Genomic DNA, 17,952 nt, shown 5'->3' on the forward strand with positions numbered 1-17,952 from the left:
TGTATTATTTCTGAAATACCTAGATTTTTCAAAAAAAATAAATAAAATTTGCATTACAAAAAAAAATATATTATACTATTACATTTTTAAGATTTTTTTTATTTCTATTAGACCACCAAATGTCGATTTTCAAATACTGTTCAGCTTCAGGATTGGCTAGCGTTTTTTCGTCTTAACTCGATTATTTCTTGAGCTAAAAAAATTTGATTTCGAAATTTTGGTTCAAAATTGTTGCCTCTGATGTTCTGGGACACCTTCTGTATACGTTTATAACACTTGAAGGGTTAAAAAAGAACACAAACTTGTTATATTTTTATTAAAAATCATTAAGTACGAAATCTTAACATAAAAACCAACTTTTTTCAAACAGGTACATCTCTGTTTATAATTACGTCTAAAATAAGAGAAAAAAGTTAAATGCTAGCGCGTAAAAGAAACAACTACAACTATAATACTACAATTACGTATTCTTCAACTGGGAAATCAATCTATCGTGGTTTCTTTTCCGCTAATAATGCTGCTGGCAGCGTCGTCATCAAAGTGCTCGGATGAAGTAAGTTTTCTTGCGGCCATTTGTTGAGCCTCCCTATAATAACACTTTAGTTTGTTCTTACAGCACCAAACTCATTTACCTCTTCTGCGACTCGTACTTCAGCGCTTCCTCTTCTTCCTCGTCCCTCTCCTGCTGCTTCTTCTGGAAGAATCTGTACGCGATATAAACGAACAACAAAACCAGCGGGATAAGCACTGCTAGAACAATCCCAGAGGCTATCCCAGCCTGTCGTTGCGAGTACTCTTGCTGACCTAATAGAAATTACAAGTGTAATTGCGCAAGTGTAAGGAATGGCAAATAAAACAACAGTAAAAATCCATTCCACATCTAGGAAAGGCGCCTTCACTTATACCAATAATCTTATCATCTTCCTAACATGTGAAACAGATCGTTTACTAGTCTCAAGTTCACACTTTTATTAACAAAATTGTACAACAACGATAGCACATTCCACATGCTAGGAACTACGACTTAGACATCTGTAATGACACTGCTTTGACTCTGACTACTCGTGACGCGCTCTCTTTTCACCGGTATGGTGTAATCATCGGAGTTGTAAGTGTATCTCTGCGGGTCGCTCAAATTCGGATTCGATTGAAACTTCACCAAGTCCGGCTGATTCTTAAAAGGCTCGGTGTAGATGACCTCCTTCGGACTCGGTTTGCTGTCAGGATCGTACTCCAAATCAAACGGTTTCTCTTCGAATTCCACCTCAGGAAGTCCATCTAATGGTTCGTGCGTTCGGTACACTTTATCGTAACTTCTTCGTTTCTTCGAGCTACTGGTACTTGACCGGTCACTGGGCGCGGAAAACTCGTCGTCGGAAAACGCCGGACTAAACGGTCTAGCTTCGAGTTTCGTGGTGGTGGGAGCAGGGTTGTACTGCCACGAGTCTTTGTCGTTTGTTTTTTTACAGAATTTATAAGCCAAGTACGATATGATTAGAACTATTGGTATAAGTACTGCAAGGATTATGCCACTAGTTATAGCTGCCATTCTCGACGAATATTCTTGTTGTCCTATTTAACAATTACGTTAACCGCGAAGCGAAGAAGTTTCTACTTACGTAAACATTCGGTGTATCCGTACTCCGGGGTGTTCCACTCTCCATTAGCCAGACACTCCCTCCTAGGATCACCGACGAGGATGAACTCCTGGGCGCACTCAAAGGAGACTTTGGTTCCCGGAACGAAGAGGAACGTGTCCTTCCGACCGAAACGTGGAGTCTCCAGGACGCCGCAAGAAACAATATTCTCCCGATTGATGGATTTCAGCGCCTTGATCGAAGCTTTGTAATTGGCGGAGAAGTGCGCCACGTCTCTATTGTACGTCATGGCGTAGTCGTAAAGACAGTCGTAGTTGGTCTGGGTGCAGAGATCATAAGCCTTGTTCCGGTACTCGGAGCGGTTCTCCGGAATCAGCGTCTCTATGACCATACTAAACTCCGGTTTAAACGTCTTATTGTTGAAATTAGACGCAGTTTGCCCGTGCTCGCGTGTAAAGAGCGCCGCCCCTTTCATGGGGTCCTCCACGTCGTCCAAGATCCACTTCATTCCAAAGTCCGTGTAAATCCGCTCCATGTCGTTTAAATTAGTGGAGACGCCAGTGCGAGTGCCGTCAGGCAACGTGAAGTCGTCGAGGATGTCGAAACTCCAGTTACCAAAAAGTCCGCGGGTTTGGTTCTGAAAATCAACGAGTTATAAGGGGGCGAGTGCCGCCAGAAACTTACAATGAACGCCCAGGGGAGGAAAACGCGCGCTGTCATGTACCCGCTGTTCTCCACCACCTCCACGCCGGCGCCGGAGTCAAACATCATAATAACCTCCGACTGGTTGAAAATGTACGTGGGGGTGTACACAGTGACGCCTGGGAAATGCTGGAATTTCAACGAAGGGCGATCGAAATAGACTCTTTTCCCGTTGGCGAAGACGTCCAAATGGTACCTCCACCGCGCCTCTGGTGGTCTACGGCGCACTTCAATAACCGTCGAGGTGTTTCCTCTGGCCACAACCGACGTCAGTTGAGTCGCGCGGACTTCTCCATAGGCGTTCATCGGCATCTGCTCGAACCTCCCTTGCACCTCTAATCTGTTTCGGACGTTGTTCGACCGCACCAGAGCAAACTCCCCTTTTCCATTAAACGTGTACTCTAAATCATCGAAGGTGATAATGTGGGGATCCCCGTAAACCCCCGCGACTCCTGGAGCTTGATAAGCAACGCAGTCTTGAGTCGGACGTCTTTCAAACCGAAGGGTTTCACACCCCACTGCGGTTTCTTCCTGCCACAAACAGCACAGGAAACGGGGGACCATGTCGTTGTACCATTGGGAGAGAGTCGGGACTTTGGTGTTTTCGTACCATGGGATGAAACCCAAGTTGTGGCTGCGGCGGGGGTAGGAGCCCCATTTCTGGTCGTACGACAACATGAGGTAGTGGTTTTTGTCGTAGCAACACTGCTGCTCCGCTCCTTGCAATCTGGAAAATCAAAACGAAATAAAATCGAACTCGGAAATTATTAATCATGGTATTACGTGGGAGATCCGGTCTTGACGCAATGCACCGCCTGTCGGTGGAAATAACACTTGGGATTAGCGTCCTTGTCGCAGTCGAAATCCGGCATAAATCTCCCTTTATCCGCCAAAGCTTGTTCCAGAGTGCAAGGACATTGAGGAAGCTCGCTGGCGAAGTTCTTCAAGTATCGATCATCTCGCAACCAATTGTCGCAGAGTTGTTTCGGCCAATTTTGCCCGTATTTTCGTTCCCATTGCGGGCCAAAGTACCACCCTAAAGGAATAGGTCTGCTCCATACTAACGGTGTGATTTTCACTTCCCTCTGACCATCGTTTATTGGAATGGACTCGGTTAAGTTAAGCTGGATGAAGCCGAACTGCATATCAATCAATCGCTGATCGTTGCGGTTTCTGTATTGGGAGGGAATAATTGTGTATTTTCCGGTGTTTTGGACATTGGTGGCGATGTCAGTGATGTAGAGAAACTCAGGACGGGCGTTGCTCTCGCGGTAGCCCCACAGAGACATGCGGATGGCCGCGTTTTCGTTCATTGTTAAATTCTGTTTTTCCCAGGTTATTCCGATTTCGTTCGGGTTCTTCTCGTTGTAGGCCATGTCGTCGAAGAAGATTTTCTGAGTGGCACTCGCAGGAGTTTCTAGAAAGAAATTTTCTAAAATCCTGTCGCGAAATTGCTCATGAAAACCAACAGAATGTTTACATTTATGTCATACAACTTTAAACAGTCAATTAACTCTAAAAAATTGCAAAACTGTAGAGCAAAAGACCCAATTGGATGATTTAAAATTTGATTTCTTTTGAAAGATGGAGTGTTCAAGAACACATTGTTGGTTTTTCTTTGAACAAATTTCTCTGTGTGAACGCACCGACGTAGTATTTCCCTTTGTATTTGTACGTTCCGGGACCAATGGCGATTTCAAGAATGACGTAGCCTTCGACCAGGAGCTGCGGCTGGATGCAGATCGCCCGATTCCTGCTTATGTAAGTGCCGTAGACCTCATCAGCGGTATCAAATTTGCATGTAATTTTGTCGTCGGGTTTGAAACAGGGCCCTGTGATGTTGACGACGGTTCCTCCAAGCATGTTGCCACTCTCCGGCGCGTACACCAGGTCCAAATTCGCCCCATCTAAAACAACCCAATCAGAACAGTAATGAAGGCGTTATAGGGGACTAACCGAGATCTTTGTTGCAGCTCCCGAGGAGAATATTCTCGTCGATTCTGAAATAATGCCTCCCTTGCTTGTCGTTTCCGTATCCTGTGGCGCTGAGATCGCGAATGACGGAGTTTTGACTGTACGGGTCGTACGAGTAAGATCTCGTTCCGTTTCCTGCGTTGAACCCTACAAAAGCTGGGATGCCACCTTCTCCATTGATGGTGTCTCCACCGGCTTCCGTATGCGTGGTCCAGACAAGATTCAAATAGTTGAACATGGCGTAAGTGTAGACTTCATCCGTGGCCAAAACCAACTGGAAGGTGTTGGTTTGGTAGAGTGCGTTTCCAAAACCGCCCCCAAACGAAACGTTTTTCCACGTCGCAATGATAGCGTGCTTTGGATCGAAGCTGTCGGCTCCAATCACGCCTTCTCGGATGTCCCACTTGAGACGCTCTCTGATTTCCGCGCCCATGCGGTCGTTTCTTTCGCGCAGATCGCGTTCCAACCGGAAATACACTCCGGGTTTCCTCTTATCAATGTCCTCGACTCGTAAATTCCCAATGCGACATTTACTGAAGAAGATTCCGATGAAGGAAGGATCGTTCTTCTTCGGCCATTCTTTCACCGGGAAAACCAGAGGGTAGGTTTCGTAGTTTTGAGGAGGATCGCTGAACTCCAAGTAGCCGTTGAGGGAGACTCGCGTGTAGTTGAAGCGGAACCCGAAGAACGGTAACTGGAAGTTTAGATTCTTGTGGACTTGAGGGGTTGACGTTTGAATGGCTTTTTGGTAGTCGCCGTCGTTGTCCGCGCTCCCTCCTTTGTCGTAATAAGGGTACATGAGAGGTTCGCGAATTTCTTTCAAGCGAGCTTCTGTGACGATGTAAGGGGGGCCTGCGCGACCTCGCTGGCTGTTTTCAGGAGGCGCATATTCGGATTTCATCGGATCTGAAAAATTTCAGGTTTCGTCATCTGAACTCGTTTCGTACGACAAACAAGATAAGAGATATCATGTTTTAAGCCCCGTTATCGAAAAAATCGATTCTGGGGAAATTGGACTTTGGAAAAAGCGCCTTTTTGGGGAAATTACGACCATGGTTGTGGCCCTAAAACCATCAAACGCGAATAACTTTTCGAGAAACAGAAAAAATCGATTTTGCCAAAAATGGACGGACACACCAATGCAAATACCAAGAAAGCTAAATAAAATAAGTTGGACTACATAAAAAAGGTGGAAGAAAGGAGATTTGGACACCAGGACCACGCCTAATCATGGCGTTTATAAAGCAACATAATCATATCACTGATAAGCAGAAACAAAAGGATTGTGAAACCAACCGTAATTCTCATTATAATCAAACGTCAATTTTCCATTTTGGTCTTTGCGTAACACTACATCAGGATCGGCGGATGCAAGGATTTCAACATCTTTGTCTAAGTTAGCTTTGGCAGTAGTGTCACGTTCGGGTTTTTCTACAACATGCAAATGTTAGTACCACAGTCTAATCTACTCTACAAGAAGAGGTTTTTCCTTACCATAGTTCTCGTCCGTTTCCACAGGTTTCTCTTCGTTCGGCGTCTCTTCCGCAGGACTCAGAGCCTCAGGTCCCATATTATGATCAACGACTTCAACATCTCTGTTTTCAGCTTCCTGTTCAAAAGTCTGGACACTTAGAAGGAGGAGCACAAACGCGCACTTAAAAAACGTCTTCATTTCGTCACAGAGATCATTAAAGTCAAAATTTGATTCCTTTCAGGTTCGAATGCCAGCACTATCTGATTCAGCTAACGTCTCATTTTTATGATTACAACCGATAAGATAGCAGGTGGAGTTGATGAGACATTATTTGTATTTTCATCGATTAAATTAGCAAAGTTTTTGGAAAACAAGTTTGATGCATTAGTCACGATTGAGGCTGCTTCTGGACTAAAAAAAAACAATAGATTTTGTACCTGGTTTAGAATGTAAATATTTGGAAAGTCAACAGTAAATGGAGTAATTGAATCTAGGACTTTGACACAGTTTGATAACGTTTTTTAAACAAAGAAAACTCCCATTTGCGAAATTAGCTCCTGGACTTCTGGTGCTTTCAAAGATTCGAAGACTACGATCAAAATTTGAAGCGAATTCTATTTTCTTATTCTAACTATTGGAATTGGATTGGATATTAAGGTGCATTGGAAAAAGGTGTTTACGACATAAAATACGTGGAAGTAAACATTTACAGAAAAATGTCGAAATGATAAGAGATAACGTAGAACTTATTATTACGTTCGCCCAAATCATAAAAGTGATGCGTAGACTTCTATATTAGGAAATAAGTAATTGCCGCATGACTAAACACAGGAAGTTTCAAGGAAATTTTCGAAAATTCTTCTGTGTTAACCAGGCTTTCATTTCTTTAGGGAGAAATTTAGGGGAAAGTTGAACGTCGCGATTTTTGAAGTGTGTCTCAAACCGCAAATTAATTAATATTGAATTACAAAATTCGTTCCAAGAGATTGAAATAAGAATTTAACAAGTTGCGCCCGACGATTAACTTCTACGCATCTCAGTGGCGTCAAGGTCAAACCCTTTTACTGCCAGCTGTTACTGATAAAAATTGCTTTATTTTACTTTTCAGACCGACATCAGTATACAGGTGTCCCAGAACACTCGCACTTCCATTCAATGGGAACTTTTCCATCTAAATCCGAGATGATTTTTGTTTCGTACAATTTTCAGGGACTTGTAGTTTTTGAATTAGGCGCACTTTAAATTGCCCAATCAGCGTCCACAATTCGGTAGATGGTGTTCCGTTGCTAAGTTACCAATAAACAAATTTCTTTGTTTTACACTCAGATGCGCTGTGATTGGCCAGTTTGAAGTGCTCGTGACTTGGAAGTGCGAGGGTTCTGAGACACCTGTGTAAAAAATGCCAAGCTATGAAAAATTTCTATATGTTGGTAACCTTGAGTGAGTTAATTGCCTCATTATTAGCGTTTATTTTTTATGTTGTCTGCATTGTCATCTTCGACATCCTTTAAATTGGACAGTCAGAGCTGCCAACACGTCAAATTCCAACACCTGTTTTGATACCAAATCTTTATTTGTACTTTCAGTCAAATTGTGAAAAGGAAATAACTTTATTTGGTTTTTGATAGAAATGGCGCAAAATCTCTGAATAAATAAACAGGAGGCTTTGAAATTTAGAAATGAGTTGGCAGCTCTGCCTATTTGACATTTGGAGGTCAAAAACTGTAATTTTTGTTAAATCATGAATGAAACGCTAAATATGCTCGAAACGTGTCAGGTTTAACTTGTTTTGATAAGCAAAGCAAACAATGAATCACTGATAAACATAGATCAGGTATCGTTATCAGTGAACCTGTAGAGCTATTGTGCATTAGGCAATCTGTCGCAATTAATAAACTCGATGGAGATGACAAATCGGGAAAAATGATGCGTTTTGGGTTCCCACTAATGCGCTTTTATAGTAATATAGATTTATTTGTCAAATTTAAAGTACAATAGGTGTTAACAGGTTTGTCAATAAAAAGAAAAAGTTAACACAAATGATAGTACGTGTGAAAAAAATGCACTCTTGCCGATTTCTAAACAAAGTGATTACATCACGTGATTAAAGTCTACATCTATTTTAAAAGTACATTGAACATTTCTTTACGAAATTGAAAGCTAAAGAAAAATATTTCACCTCAGCCACAGTAGAGGACAAAAATATTTTAAATGTCAATGTAAATTATTTGACATATTGAATATTACGTTTGTTAACATGACTTACAAATGTGAATTTGACGAGTTAAAAGTTTAAGTTTTGTACTTTTAAAACAGATAGACTCTACAAAAGGTCAAAATGCAATATTTAGGAACGAAATAAAAGATATTCAACTACACATTTAAAAATGTCAACGAATAAAATGACCAATCACAAAGTCTTTGGCAGGGCCACTTTACGATGCACATGCAAAATGCAAGCAAATTGATAATAATAATTTTACAGTTTTAATAAACACACCAATCCACTGGTTTTGTTCCTAAATAAATAAATGTATGTACAATAAAAGACTGAGATACGATACGAATCAACAGCCAGTCAAAATAAACGTAAAATCAGTCAATACAATCACAATTTAATTGAAGAAAAAAAGAAGAAAAATATAAACTACATAAATATATAAAATAATAATAATACTTCCAAGATAAAACGACTGACTGTCTAGTAGTATCAGAGAATATATTGTTACAAATGCATTGGTTGAAATCAACGAAAAAAAAAAGTAGAGCGTTGTAATATTCTCAAATTTATTTCTTTTTAGTGGTGGGATTTCGCTGCGGTGTTGACGGACGGCCCGAATTCACTCCCTGATACTGGTATTTGGCCTTTTTCTCCGAAGGCTTCAGAATCTACCACTCCACAATTACAATCCGATCAAAACGTGCCTCAACTTACCTGGAAAGAACACATCAACGTCTCGTCCACACTCATCATCCCTCCAGCGTTATCGAACTCGCCGCAGTAATTCGGAGCAGAAAAAAGTGTGACTAGCTGCCTCTTTGCAAAGAATTCGTAACCATCCTCTACGACTTGGTGCGCTCGACAAATCAAATCCAAATCGTGTCGGTTGAGGAACTTGCTCACGACGTCCGCGCCGAAAGTGAACGAGACGCCGCGGTCGTTTTCGCCCCAACCTTGCACGTCTTTGTCGGGGTCGGACCAGAGCAAGTCGCAGAGTAAACCTGCGGAGAAAATAAGTTAGATCTGGGGGGTTTTTCCAGGGGGTTTCTACCTGTGTCAGGTACGTCAGTCGGCCTCATGATGCGTCGGATTTGCTCCATTCCTTGAAGGTCGGGACTGAGGCCCCCATGGCAACAGAAGATTTTTTCGTCGATTATCGCAGCGATTGGCAAGCAGTTGAAGCAGTCGGTGAAGGTTTTCCACAGTTTTATGTTGTATCGTCTCTTGCCTGAAATTCAACGTTAAAAACGGTCGGAAAAAGGTGCGAATTTACATTCATCGTAGAATCCGTATATTCGATTGATTGAAGCGCATTCGTGATTTCCTCTGAGTAAAAAGAAGTTTTCTGGATATTTTATTTTGTAGGCCAACAAGAGGCAGATCGTTTCTAGGGATTGTTTGCCGCGATCTACGTAATCGCCGAGGAACAAGTAATTGGCCTCTGGTGGAAAACCTCCGTATTCGAATAGACGGAGCAGATCTGTGTACTGACCGTGTATATCTCCTGAAACAGAAACAATTTATATTTACGCGGCCCTGGCATAGAAACGAGCTGGATTGCTCAATTTTTCAACATCTGCTCGCTCGAGCTTCAAAATTAAACTACTTTTAGCTCCAAAAGGATTGATTATTTAAAAGAGTAGATTTTGCACTTTGAAACGCGTTGGGATTTACCGCAAATCTTCAGTGGGGCCTCCAGTTCAAGTAGGATGGGTTGCTGCAGAAAGATCTCCCTCGATTTGAGACACAACCCTCTGACTTCAGCTTCAGACATTTGTACAGACTTTCCAGGACGACATCCCCGCACTGAGAACAAAATATTTATAACAGCCATCTGTACAACATGAAGAAAAATGCAAACTTTAAGAAACTTAATAGAAAGCAAAGATGTAATAGTAAATTTAAACAGTTTGACTCAAGTTATGATAGTTAAGACCCTGCAGCATGATAATACTAAATGAAAAATAGAAAAAAAGTGTGGAGCAAGCAAAAAGAAATCGTTCGAAATGAACTTGTGTGCACCAACTCAACTACAAAAGTATTGGACGGCTGCTGTAAATGATGAACGATAACAAATATCTAAGCTATACTGCTATTATTAATGTGATCTTACGTTCAGAAGATAAGAACATATCTTTGAATTTAGATTTCTTCTTTACGTCCTGGTTTTCTTGTAATTCTCGCAGAGTTTTATACCCTGTACCCACATCACACGAAAAGCAGCACAAAAATAAACACTCAAACTATTTATCAAACTTAACTAAATCAGAAGTGGAAAAAGCAATCAGTCTCTTACTTCTAACTTGAACAAAAATCACCGGATAAACTGGTTAGTGTGCGAAAACAACACATTTACGGCGGAAGACTAAAAATAATTAGAATTAGCCGAGAGAAGGGGGCCTTCATGTAGGCTATTTTGACGGGTTGGGAAGTTGAGTATGTCATGCAATTGAAAGACTGGGATGTAAAAAAGACTCTACTCTAATCGAATAAAGCGAAAAGCGACAGAAATTGCGTTTTCTTACCTTCTAATAATCTTTGTATCAAATTGTCGACGTTAAGATCAGGCTCCGCCATTTTTTCACTAATGACAATTACGCAGAGGCACCAACCTCACGGCGCCGAAAACCCTAAAAACAGAGTTTGCTTTTCAAATTTATTTTCTTTCAATAAACCATTGCACGCTAAAACAATCGAAAAATAGATATTAAAAGGTATAAAAGATAAACATAATTGCATTTTCGTATTTACATTGAAATCTCGGCGATTAAAGTAATTTTTTTGGTACCAACCTGGCAACACGAAAAGCCTGTATCTCCACAGCGCCCTATTCGAATTTTTTAATATTAAAAAAAATCTTCAATTTTTCATCAAATTTATTGCCACAGTAAATTACATGTCCTTGAACTCTCCACTGCCGTTAAGCAACAATATATTCGGATTCTCCTTTTCGAACTCGCTCGGCTCCCTCTCCCTGTCTTCTTTCCCCCATTCTCCCACTGACGACATGACGTTCGGTTCCTTCTTTTTCTCAATTTCTTCCCTCTGCCACAATAAAACCAATCATTTCATTAAAAACATTTATTCGAATTCATCAAAAATGCAAAATCTAAATGCACATCATTTTCATTTCACCTGAGCGTCCATTTTCGCAAACTTGTCGAACATGTTCGCGTAGACTTTCTTCTCTTTCTGCAACTGCTCTTTCAGTGTTTTAAAACACAGCGCTTGTTGACTCTGCGCCGCGGTGTTTCCCGGGTCCAATTTAAGACACTGCGCGAAATCGTTACTGGCTTCTTTGGGTTCACCCAGCTTCAAGAGAGCTTGTCCTCGTCTAAACAACGCTTTGACGTTGTCCGCATCGAGTTGCAAGGCGGAATTTGCAGACGCGCGAGCTTCAAAGTTGTCTTCGAGTTTGAGATAACACAGCGCGAGGTTGAGATGTGCGGCTAACATTAGACCATCGATTTCCGGTTGAAGCTCCGGATCTAAAAAGCGAGTTAGACAGTGGGGCGTCTTTTTATATTTCACCTTTTTGTGACTCCAAGTATTCGACGATTTTTTTGTACATCTTCACGGCTAGTTTGAATTTGGAGGCTTTAAAGTAGGCTGTGCCCTTTTCTTTGAATATTTTCGTCTGTTCTACGCGTTCTTTGGTGTCAAGAGCCCAACTCTCCTTCACTCGCTCGAAGTTCTTTAGTGTGACGAGGTATTCAACTGTGGCATTGGGAGGAATGTTGAATTCGGTTGATCCTTGAGAGCCGAAAGCGTACTGTGGTTTGATGATGAGCTTGGAGGTTTCGCCCTTTTTGAATTTCTCGATGGCTTTGTCTATGGCCAAAATGACGTTCTGTTCGGAGGCTTCGCCAACGGTGAAGGTCACGTCTCTTACATCGAACTCGCGCCCCTCGAACTTTCCGATTAAGCTCACTGAAAATAGAGAAAATGTATTGATTTCTGCCGCTTCTTGCTTGGGTTAGGTACCTTCGACTGTGGCGCCCTCGTTGGGGAAGGTATAGCCTTCACCGGCTGTTATAAGCTGTCTTTCGATGCTCCCGTCTTTTTTGGGGCTAATATCTTCGAATTTCCAACCAATGACTTCCACCTAGAAACGGACTTAAGTCAGTTCGAAATGAAATAGTCAATGCAAATGCGAGGTTAAATGTGAGATTTTTAAGTCACATTTCCGCCCATTGAACGACGCAATTACCAATTCTAAAAGTTAAAATGATCATACTCACATCAAATTTCAAAGTAGCGTCTGGAGGAATAGTCGGGGGGCTCCCAGACTTCCCATACGCGTATTCAGAGGCACAAGTCAGCATTGCCTGCTCCCCCTTCTTCATGGTGGCCACTCCAATATCCCATGCCTTTATAACGCTCCCTGAAACAATAAATTACTGCGAGTTTTACCCATTTCCGCCATACCTTTGCCCAAATCAAATTCGAAAGGTTCATTGCGGTCTCTGCTAGAATCAAATTTCGTCCCATCAGTGAGAGTCCCAGTATAGTGGACCTTAACTCTGGATCCTGGAGGTGGGAAGTCTTCGCCCTCACCTTCCCGAAGGATTTCTTTAAGGACTCCACCGTCTTCGTTTGGGGAAATGTCGACGGATTCAGGCATGGTGTTGATGGAAGTTTCTAGAGCCGGCTACAACATAACCCAACTTTCAGAGGAAATGCAAAGAAAAACAAAACGATTGGGAGAAAACATAGAATTTACTACTTACGTTCTGTACAATAGTTTTAACTATGTAAAGAGTTGTTTTTCGGACACTTCACAAGAAGAAAGTGCACCTTTTAAATAGGAATCAGATTGACAGAATGGGTCGGAAATGCTCGGTACCAACTGAAAGACACGGAAATCCCCACTCCCAAATTTATTATTAATTAATTTAAAAACGTGGTCTCTATCAGTTTATTTGCAGTTAAATTAGTCGAAAAAGTTTCGGACTATAAACAACGTGACAAATAATTGATTACAATCACCCGAATTTTGCTAATTGAAGATTGAAAGTTAGAGCGTTGTTAAAACTAAATTCCGCTTTTTTAACTTTGTGAGATTATTTTTTAGCACTCGCTCCTCGTTTCTTTATATTAGAAAAACCGCGTTTTTATTTTCCAGCGATTTAAATTCTAGTGACTTTTCGTTTCTTGTGTTGTTTGACAATTGAGCACATGCGCGTTAACCTACAATTTTGCTTCAGCCATTTATGTTGATTGCATATTATCAAGTGAAAAACGTTAAAAATCAGGTAACACACATCTCGTCGGCTCAAAAAATGCAAAATATGTGAAAGGGACGTGGCTTTGGTTAAAGAAAGTCGATTTTTCGTTGCGTTACCCCTCCGCATTGTCAGTTTCAAGTGCCAGCTAGACTTCGCCTGGGGCTGTAGTGGCGACTTCACGTTGTACGAATCCAGTTGTTAATTTGAACGACGAAGAATGCCAATTAGTTTGTCACAGCAACATTGATTAGCCGTGTTCTGGTATTTCGCTATAAATAGTCACCTCCATTTTCATATAAAATATGGCTTTGTTGGATTGAGTTATGAAATTTGCACAACTTGGAGTTTTGCGGCTTAGTGTTGTTTTTGTTGCAGTATGACCGATTCCTCAATGAATTTTGGTCCAGCTTGGATTCGCAACCTGCGCCCTGAGGGCACCACCACCGGTGCTGGAGGTGGAGCTGGTGGTGGTTCGCGGTACCAGCTAGCAGAGTACAGGTAAGCCCCCTCTGTGTCTTCTCCTTGTACTAAAGCCTTTTTCACGCCAGATACGGTCGAGAGGAAATGTTGGCACTGTTTGACAAACTCGTGAAACCCCCTTCGTCCCTGGTCACGTTCAAAACCCTGTACTCTGAACAAACCATGGTACCTTTGGCTCTTCTTCCCAACACGGAAGAAGAGCAAAGGGGTTGGCAGACGCGTCCGACGACAATAGGAGGGGCGCCTCGAGGCCGCGGCAGCTCCCTCGAACGAGGGGGCCGGATCAGTCGCGGCAGAGGCGGTTATCAGGCTTATGGTCGTGCCGCCTCTGCATACGACAGCGGTTGGGGCAACGGGGAACAGCTCGACTGGAGCCCGCGGAAGGAGTTTGTCAGGCCAACTGTCAGTGACAACTGGCGGCGGGTGCGGAACAACGAAGACGACGACGGGTGGAGGAATATCAATTCGAGTAGAGCGTCACATGAGAAATGGGGGCGCTCGGCGAGTTGGAGGGGCGAAGGGGATTCCGAGGAGAGAAATGGACCGCCGGAGAGAGGAGGGCGTCCTAATTGGCACGAGAATAGCCGTGGGGCCCCCTTGAGGAGGTCCTGGGATAACGACGACCATCTCCCCGAGTGGGCAACGGAGAACCCCACTGAAGGCGGTGGGACGTTTGATGAACGGGGGGCGTTCCATGGCTCGGATGACGAACAGGATATCAGAAAAGACAGGAAGGAAATGATCCAGAAATCCACTTCACAGCAGCATATTCCAAGGACTAGTCAAATTGGGTTGTGTTCTTCCAAGTCCACCACGTCTCTGCCCAAGTCAGAAGACGGCGACAAACACTTGGAGGTAATAATGGTGGCTTCTGGACCCCTATTAAATTGATTCCTTTTATCAGGACCCCACCGAGCCTCGAGACGACGTCATCAAACTTAAAGAAAGCGGCTCTCCGGACAAAGACAAATCGAAAATTTCCCTGTTTCAGAAACCCGACAATAGAGTGGACAAACTCGAAGACTCCCAGCCCTGTAGCAACGGCCCTCCTCAAGAACCAGTGACACCAAATATGTAAGTCACCCCCACAGCTCGCCCCTTCATAATTTCAGTTTCCCCAGAGACAAAGCCGACGAGGATTTCGATCGCCTCCAAGAAGATCTCGTTTTAAAATTAGTCGTGGACGAAGAAACACCCAAAAGCGCGCAACAAACGTCCAACTTTGACGTTGGAGGCGTGCAGCCACCGCCCCCAAATCTCGTACCGCCATCTCAAGAGAAATGGTTTTATCAAGACCCGCAAGGTACCAGACAAGGCCCCTTCGCCAACGTCGAAATGGCCGAATGGTACAAAGCGGGCTACTTTAGCAATCAATTGAATGTAATGCGAGAGTGCGATGAGAGGTATTTTCTATTAGGCGAATTAATTAATGTGTGCGGGGGCGAAAATCCGTTTCTATCAAACATAAGGTTTCCGGTACTGAAGAACGAGCAGGCAAAGTTGCCTGATGACATGTTACCGTATCAGTTTTTGTCGCAGTTGGCATTCAAGCAGCAAGTTTCGTTGCGGAATCTTGCCGAACCGTGGAGTGCGCTTACGTTGCAGCAGCAGGAAATGGCCGCGCAAAGGCTGCTGTTGCAGCAACAGGTAATTTCTGACTGTCTTCATGCAGATTACTAATTGTGGTTTTGTAACAGCAACAACAACAGCAGCAGCAGATTCCGCCAGACCTCCAGTTCATGCAGCAGTCGCCCCCATCAAATCCTCTGATGTACATGATCAACCAAATGCAACAAGTGAGTGCTGTTGATTATTGATCACTCCTCAAGTCAAGTGTCTTTTGATTCCAGAGTAATAAGCTTCCCGGTTCGGTCCTCGTGGACAAACCCACCAGTAGCGTCCCCAACCAACTCGACCCCATCTTGGTGCAAATGGGCAACATCCACTCCCTGCAGAACCGAATGCAAACTCCCAACCTCCATAACCACCTAGCTGCCGGAGTCTCCCCAAACCTCCCCTCGTCTTTACCCCCCGATGGTCTCGCACCGTTGCAGCCCCCACCGATCGCCCCCTTACCAATGCACGGGAATTTACCACCAGTGAATAGACCCACTCCGCACGGCCCCATCGATCAGTTACAACCCCCTCCAGACAACGATCCCATCACAAATTTCTTGAAACAATTCCAGCAGCAGAGACAGGTGAGTTGGCGGTTTTGTGGGGTTGGAAAACAACGGATTTGTTTCAGTTGGATTCTCTGTGGCAGAAACAGAATCAGTTTAATGTGCCGCCGCCGGTGAGCACTCCGACGCAGTGGCCGCAACAGTCGGAAGCGCCTCTGTCGATGTGGGACTTGCAAGGTGCGGCGGGGGAGGTTTCAGCGCCGGAAAAAAGCGGACAGCAACACGCGGAGCTGGAGAAGGAGCGGCCCAAAGAAGAAATGTCGCAAAAAGAACTGAAGAAGCGGAAGGAGCAAGAGGAGAAACAAGCGAAGAAAGAAGCGGAGGAACGGAGGAAACTAGAACAGAAGAAACAGGTGAGTAAGGTGATGCTCGTATCGCCCGGGTTGATATTGGGTGTTAATACAGGAAGCGGAGAAGAAATCCGCCGAAGAGAAAAAGAAGAAGGAGGAGGAGAAAGTCCGGAAAGAACTAGAGAAGGCTAAAAAAGAAGCGGAGGAGAAGCGGCTGCGCGAACTCGAAGAGAAGCGAAGACTCAAAGAACAACGTAAGGCGGAAGAAGAGGCCCGGAAGAAATCAGAAGAGCTCAAGAAACTCGAGGATGAGAAAAACAGGTCTTTACTTTGCTACCACCCCAAAGATTGGTCATGTTACGTTACGTTTTAGACGAGAAGCGAAAGAGCGCGACGAAAAGAAGCAAGCGGACGCCGTCCGACTGGCTCAGAATCAAGCGTCTAGAGCCTCGTCGAAAACCGCGCCGTGGAGTCAGTCCAGCTTTCCTTCCGGCCTGAACTTGACGGACATCCAAAAAGCCGAAAAGGAGAAGAGGGCGCAAGAAACCGCCATGCAAATTCAGAAGCAGCAACTGCAAGAGCAGCAGCAGTTGGAAAAGGCGAGCGGGCTTCAGTTGAATTGGGCCAAAAAGCCGATGGAGCAGAGAAAAATCAAGTCGTTTGCAGAGATTCAGGCGGAGGAGCAAGAGCGGATGGCAAAGGTAACTTGAGGAAGTAACAGAAGTAGCACTAGCAACTTGAATTATAGCTGTCGGCCGAAGCGAAAATCGCCGCTCAGTTGAAAGAGAAAGAGGCTCCAGTTCCGAGCGCCGGGAACATTTGGAATGGGCAAAGTCTGACTTGGGCGAACGCCTCCTCCACTTCTCAATGGTCTTCAAATTCAGGTGAGTGGCATTGTGGGAGTTTCGAGGCTGATTTGATTGTTTAGCTGGAGGTTTTTGGGATGAGGTCCCGTCGAAATCCTCTACTAAACCGTCCACAGTATCTAAAAGTAATTCAACTAGTGCCATGACTACCACGAAGCAGCAACAACAAAAGCAATCTAAGAATAAGAGTAAAAAAGAGGAGTCACTGAAATCTGTTAACAATAACAATAATCAAACCAAGGACGAATTTACCGATTGGTGCTACAAGACCTTGGCCAACATCTCGGCCGACGTGGATAGTAAGTGATGACCTGGTGGTGGTGGTGGTGAGCGAACTCTAATCAATTTCTTGCAGTTCCTACATTTGTAACTTTTCTACGTGATATCGAATCCGCTTACGACGTAAGGGACTACTGTAAGGAATACTTGGGCGAGAGTCCGGCAACGCAGCAGTTTGCGTCGAATTTTTTAGAGAAAAGACGATCTTGCAAGCCTAAAAACAATGCTCATAAAGACGATATGTGTTCTCCGGCACCAGCAATCACGCCGTCGTCGCAACACAGCACTGAATTCCAAGAAGTCAAGGTGAGAGCATGTCGTTCAAGTGTCGTAGAGTTAATACCGATTTTCAGGGTAAAAATAAGAAAAACAAAAAGTCAAAGATGTTAAAAGTCGATTCTCGAATTCTGGGGTTTAATGTGACGTCAGCTCCAGACCGAATCAATGTGGGTGATAGAGATTATGGTGATAACTCGTAAAATTTTGTTTCTGTTTCAAAAATCACCAAACTGTTATTGTACCTTTATATAAAATATATTATATACATATGAATTAAGTTTTAAGACCACTATAAGTTTCATTTGCTTATTTATGTGTTGTAATACATTCTCTTCTTGTTTTTAACAAATTTACTGTTAAATATTAGTTTTACAGAAA

At 43.4% G+C, this 17,952-nt stretch overlaps 4 protein-coding genes across 8 annotated transcripts; 1 reads left to right on the top strand and 3 right to left on the bottom strand.

Moving 5' to 3' along the window:
• Positions 1–299: 299 nt before the first annotated feature.
• On the bottom strand, positions 300–6,026 carry LOC148166151 (protein mesh-like). Of its 2 annotated transcripts, XM_088048876.1 has the most exons (9): positions 5,769–6,026; positions 5,571–5,705; positions 4,257–5,180; positions 3,947–4,207; positions 3,084–3,717; positions 2,283–3,027; positions 1,620–2,235; positions 633–804; positions 300–586 (listed from the first exon to the last, which is right to left on the bottom strand). In XM_088048876.1, the coding sequence occupies exons 1-9, from the start codon at positions 5,944–5,946 to the stop codon at positions 484–486; spliced, it is 3,768 nt and encodes a 1,255-aa protein (XP_087905002.1). In that variant the 5' UTR covers positions 5,947–6,026; the 3' UTR covers positions 300–483. The 2 variants fall into 2 exon arrangements, with proteins under 2 accessions (XP_087905002.1, XP_087905001.1); XM_088048875.1 differs by lacking the exons at positions 300–586; positions 633–804 and adding an exon at positions 955–1,572.
• Positions 6,027–7,701: 1,675 nt separating this feature from the next.
• Positions 7,702–10,601, bottom strand: LOC148166152 (serine/threonine-protein phosphatase PP1-beta catalytic subunit). 2 transcript variants are annotated; one of them, XM_088048807.1, is made up of 7 exons: positions 10,495–10,598; positions 10,083–10,166; positions 9,644–9,775; positions 9,243–9,473; positions 9,021–9,197; positions 8,684–8,970; positions 7,702–8,637 (listed from the first exon to the last, which is right to left on the bottom strand). In XM_088048807.1, the coding sequence occupies exons 1-7, from the start codon at positions 10,544–10,546 to the stop codon at positions 8,536–8,538; spliced, it is 1,065 nt and encodes a 354-aa protein (XP_087904933.1). In that variant the 5' UTR covers positions 10,547–10,598; the 3' UTR covers positions 7,702–8,535. The 2 variants fall into 2 exon arrangements, with proteins under 2 accessions (XP_087904933.1, XP_087904934.1); XM_088048808.1 differs by lacking the exon at positions 10,083–10,166 and having other exon boundaries at positions 10,495–10,601.
• A 226-nt stretch (positions 10,602–10,827) lies between these two features.
• Positions 10,828–12,831, bottom strand: LOC148166153 (FK506-binding protein 59-like). The gene is made up of 7 exons (XM_088049208.1): positions 12,700–12,831; positions 12,398–12,620; positions 12,211–12,353; positions 11,954–12,074; positions 11,501–11,899; positions 11,105–11,457; positions 10,828–11,014 (listed from the first exon to the last, which is right to left on the bottom strand). The coding sequence occupies exons 2-7, from the start codon at positions 12,591–12,593 to the stop codon at positions 10,862–10,864; spliced, it is 1,365 nt and encodes a 454-aa protein (XP_087905334.1). The 5' UTR covers positions 12,594–12,620; positions 12,700–12,831; the 3' UTR covers positions 10,828–10,861.
• Positions 12,832–13,136: 305 nt separating this feature from the next.
• Positions 13,137–17,952, top strand: LOC148166154 (GIGYF family protein Gyf-like). 3 transcript variants are annotated; one of them, XM_088048953.1, is made up of 14 exons: positions 13,137–13,224; positions 13,573–13,695; positions 13,746–14,532; positions 14,582–14,751; positions 14,790–15,324; positions 15,375–15,473; positions 15,528–15,878; positions 15,926–16,213; positions 16,266–16,471; positions 16,524–16,851; positions 16,899–17,034; positions 17,079–17,315; positions 17,372–17,601; positions 17,649–17,952. In XM_088048953.1, exons 2-14 carry the CDS (start codon positions 13,574–13,576, stop codon positions 17,772–17,774), a joined length of 3,615 nt encoding a protein of 1,204 aa, XP_087905079.1. In that variant the 5' UTR covers positions 13,137–13,224; position 13,573; the 3' UTR covers positions 17,775–17,952. The 3 variants fall into 3 exon arrangements, with proteins under 3 accessions (XP_087905079.1, XP_087905081.1, XP_087905080.1); XM_088048955.1 differs by having other exon boundaries at positions 17,661–17,952; XM_088048954.1 differs by having other exon boundaries at positions 14,799–15,324.

The sequence above is a fragment of the Gnatocerus cornutus genome, unplaced genomic scaffold (genome assembly GCF_029298725.1).
Source record: "Gnatocerus cornutus isolate USDA-ARS CGAHR unplaced genomic scaffold, icGnaCorn1.1 ctg00000023.1, whole genome shotgun sequence".
Lineage (NCBI taxonomy): Eukaryota > Metazoa > Arthropoda > Insecta > Coleoptera > Tenebrionidae > Gnatocerus > Gnatocerus cornutus.

Excerpts from the sequence above, each read along its gene's own strand:
- LOC148166151 (XM_088048875.1), bottom strand. The coding sequence starts at position 5,946 with ATGAAGACGTTTTTTAAGTGCGCGTTTGTGCTCCTCCTTCTAAGTGTC. Across the intron at positions 3,718-3,946 it reads CAAAGGGAAATACTACGTCG|AAACTCCTGCGAGTGCCACT; the intron begins GTGCGTTCACAC and ends ATTTCTTTCTAG. Across the intron at positions 1,573-1,619 it reads CGGATACACCGAATGTTTAC|GACAACAAGAATATTCGTCG; the intron begins GTAAGTAGAAAC and ends ATTGTTAAATAG.
- LOC148166152 (XM_088048807.1), bottom strand. The coding sequence starts at position 10,546 with ATGGCGGAGCCTGATCTTAACGTCGACAATTTGATACAAAGATTATTA. Across the intron at positions 10,167-10,494 it reads GATACAAAGATTATTAGAAG|GGTATAAAACTCTGCGAGAA; the intron begins GTAAGAAAACGC and ends ATGTGGGTACAG. Across the intron at positions 8,638-8,683 it reads CGTTGATGTGTTCTTTCCAG|ATTCTGAAGCCTTCGGAGAA; the intron begins GTAAGTTGAGGC and ends GTGGAGTGGTAG.
- LOC148166153 (XM_088049208.1), bottom strand. The coding sequence starts at position 12,593 with ATGCCTGAATCCGTCGACATTTCCCCAAACGAAGACGGTGGAGTCCTT. Across the intron at positions 12,075-12,210 it reads ACGCTACTTTGAAATTTGAT|GTGGAAGTCATTGGTTGGAA; the intron begins GTGAGTATGATC and ends GTCCGTTTCTAG. Across the intron at positions 11,458-11,500 it reads ATACTTGGAGTCACAAAAAG|ATCCGGAGCTTCAACCGGAA; the intron begins GTGAAATATAAA and ends CTCGCTTTTTAG.
- LOC148166154 (XM_088048953.1), top strand. The coding sequence starts at position 13,574 with ATGACCGATTCCTCAATGAATTTTGGTCCAGCTTGGATTCGCAACCTG. Across the intron at positions 15,325-15,374 it reads GGCTGCTGTTGCAGCAACAG|CAACAACAACAGCAGCAGCA; the intron begins GTAATTTCTGAC and ends GTTTTGTAACAG. Across the intron at positions 15,879-15,925 it reads AATTCCAGCAGCAGAGACAG|TTGGATTCTCTGTGGCAGAA; the intron begins GTGAGTTGGCGG and ends GATTTGTTTCAG.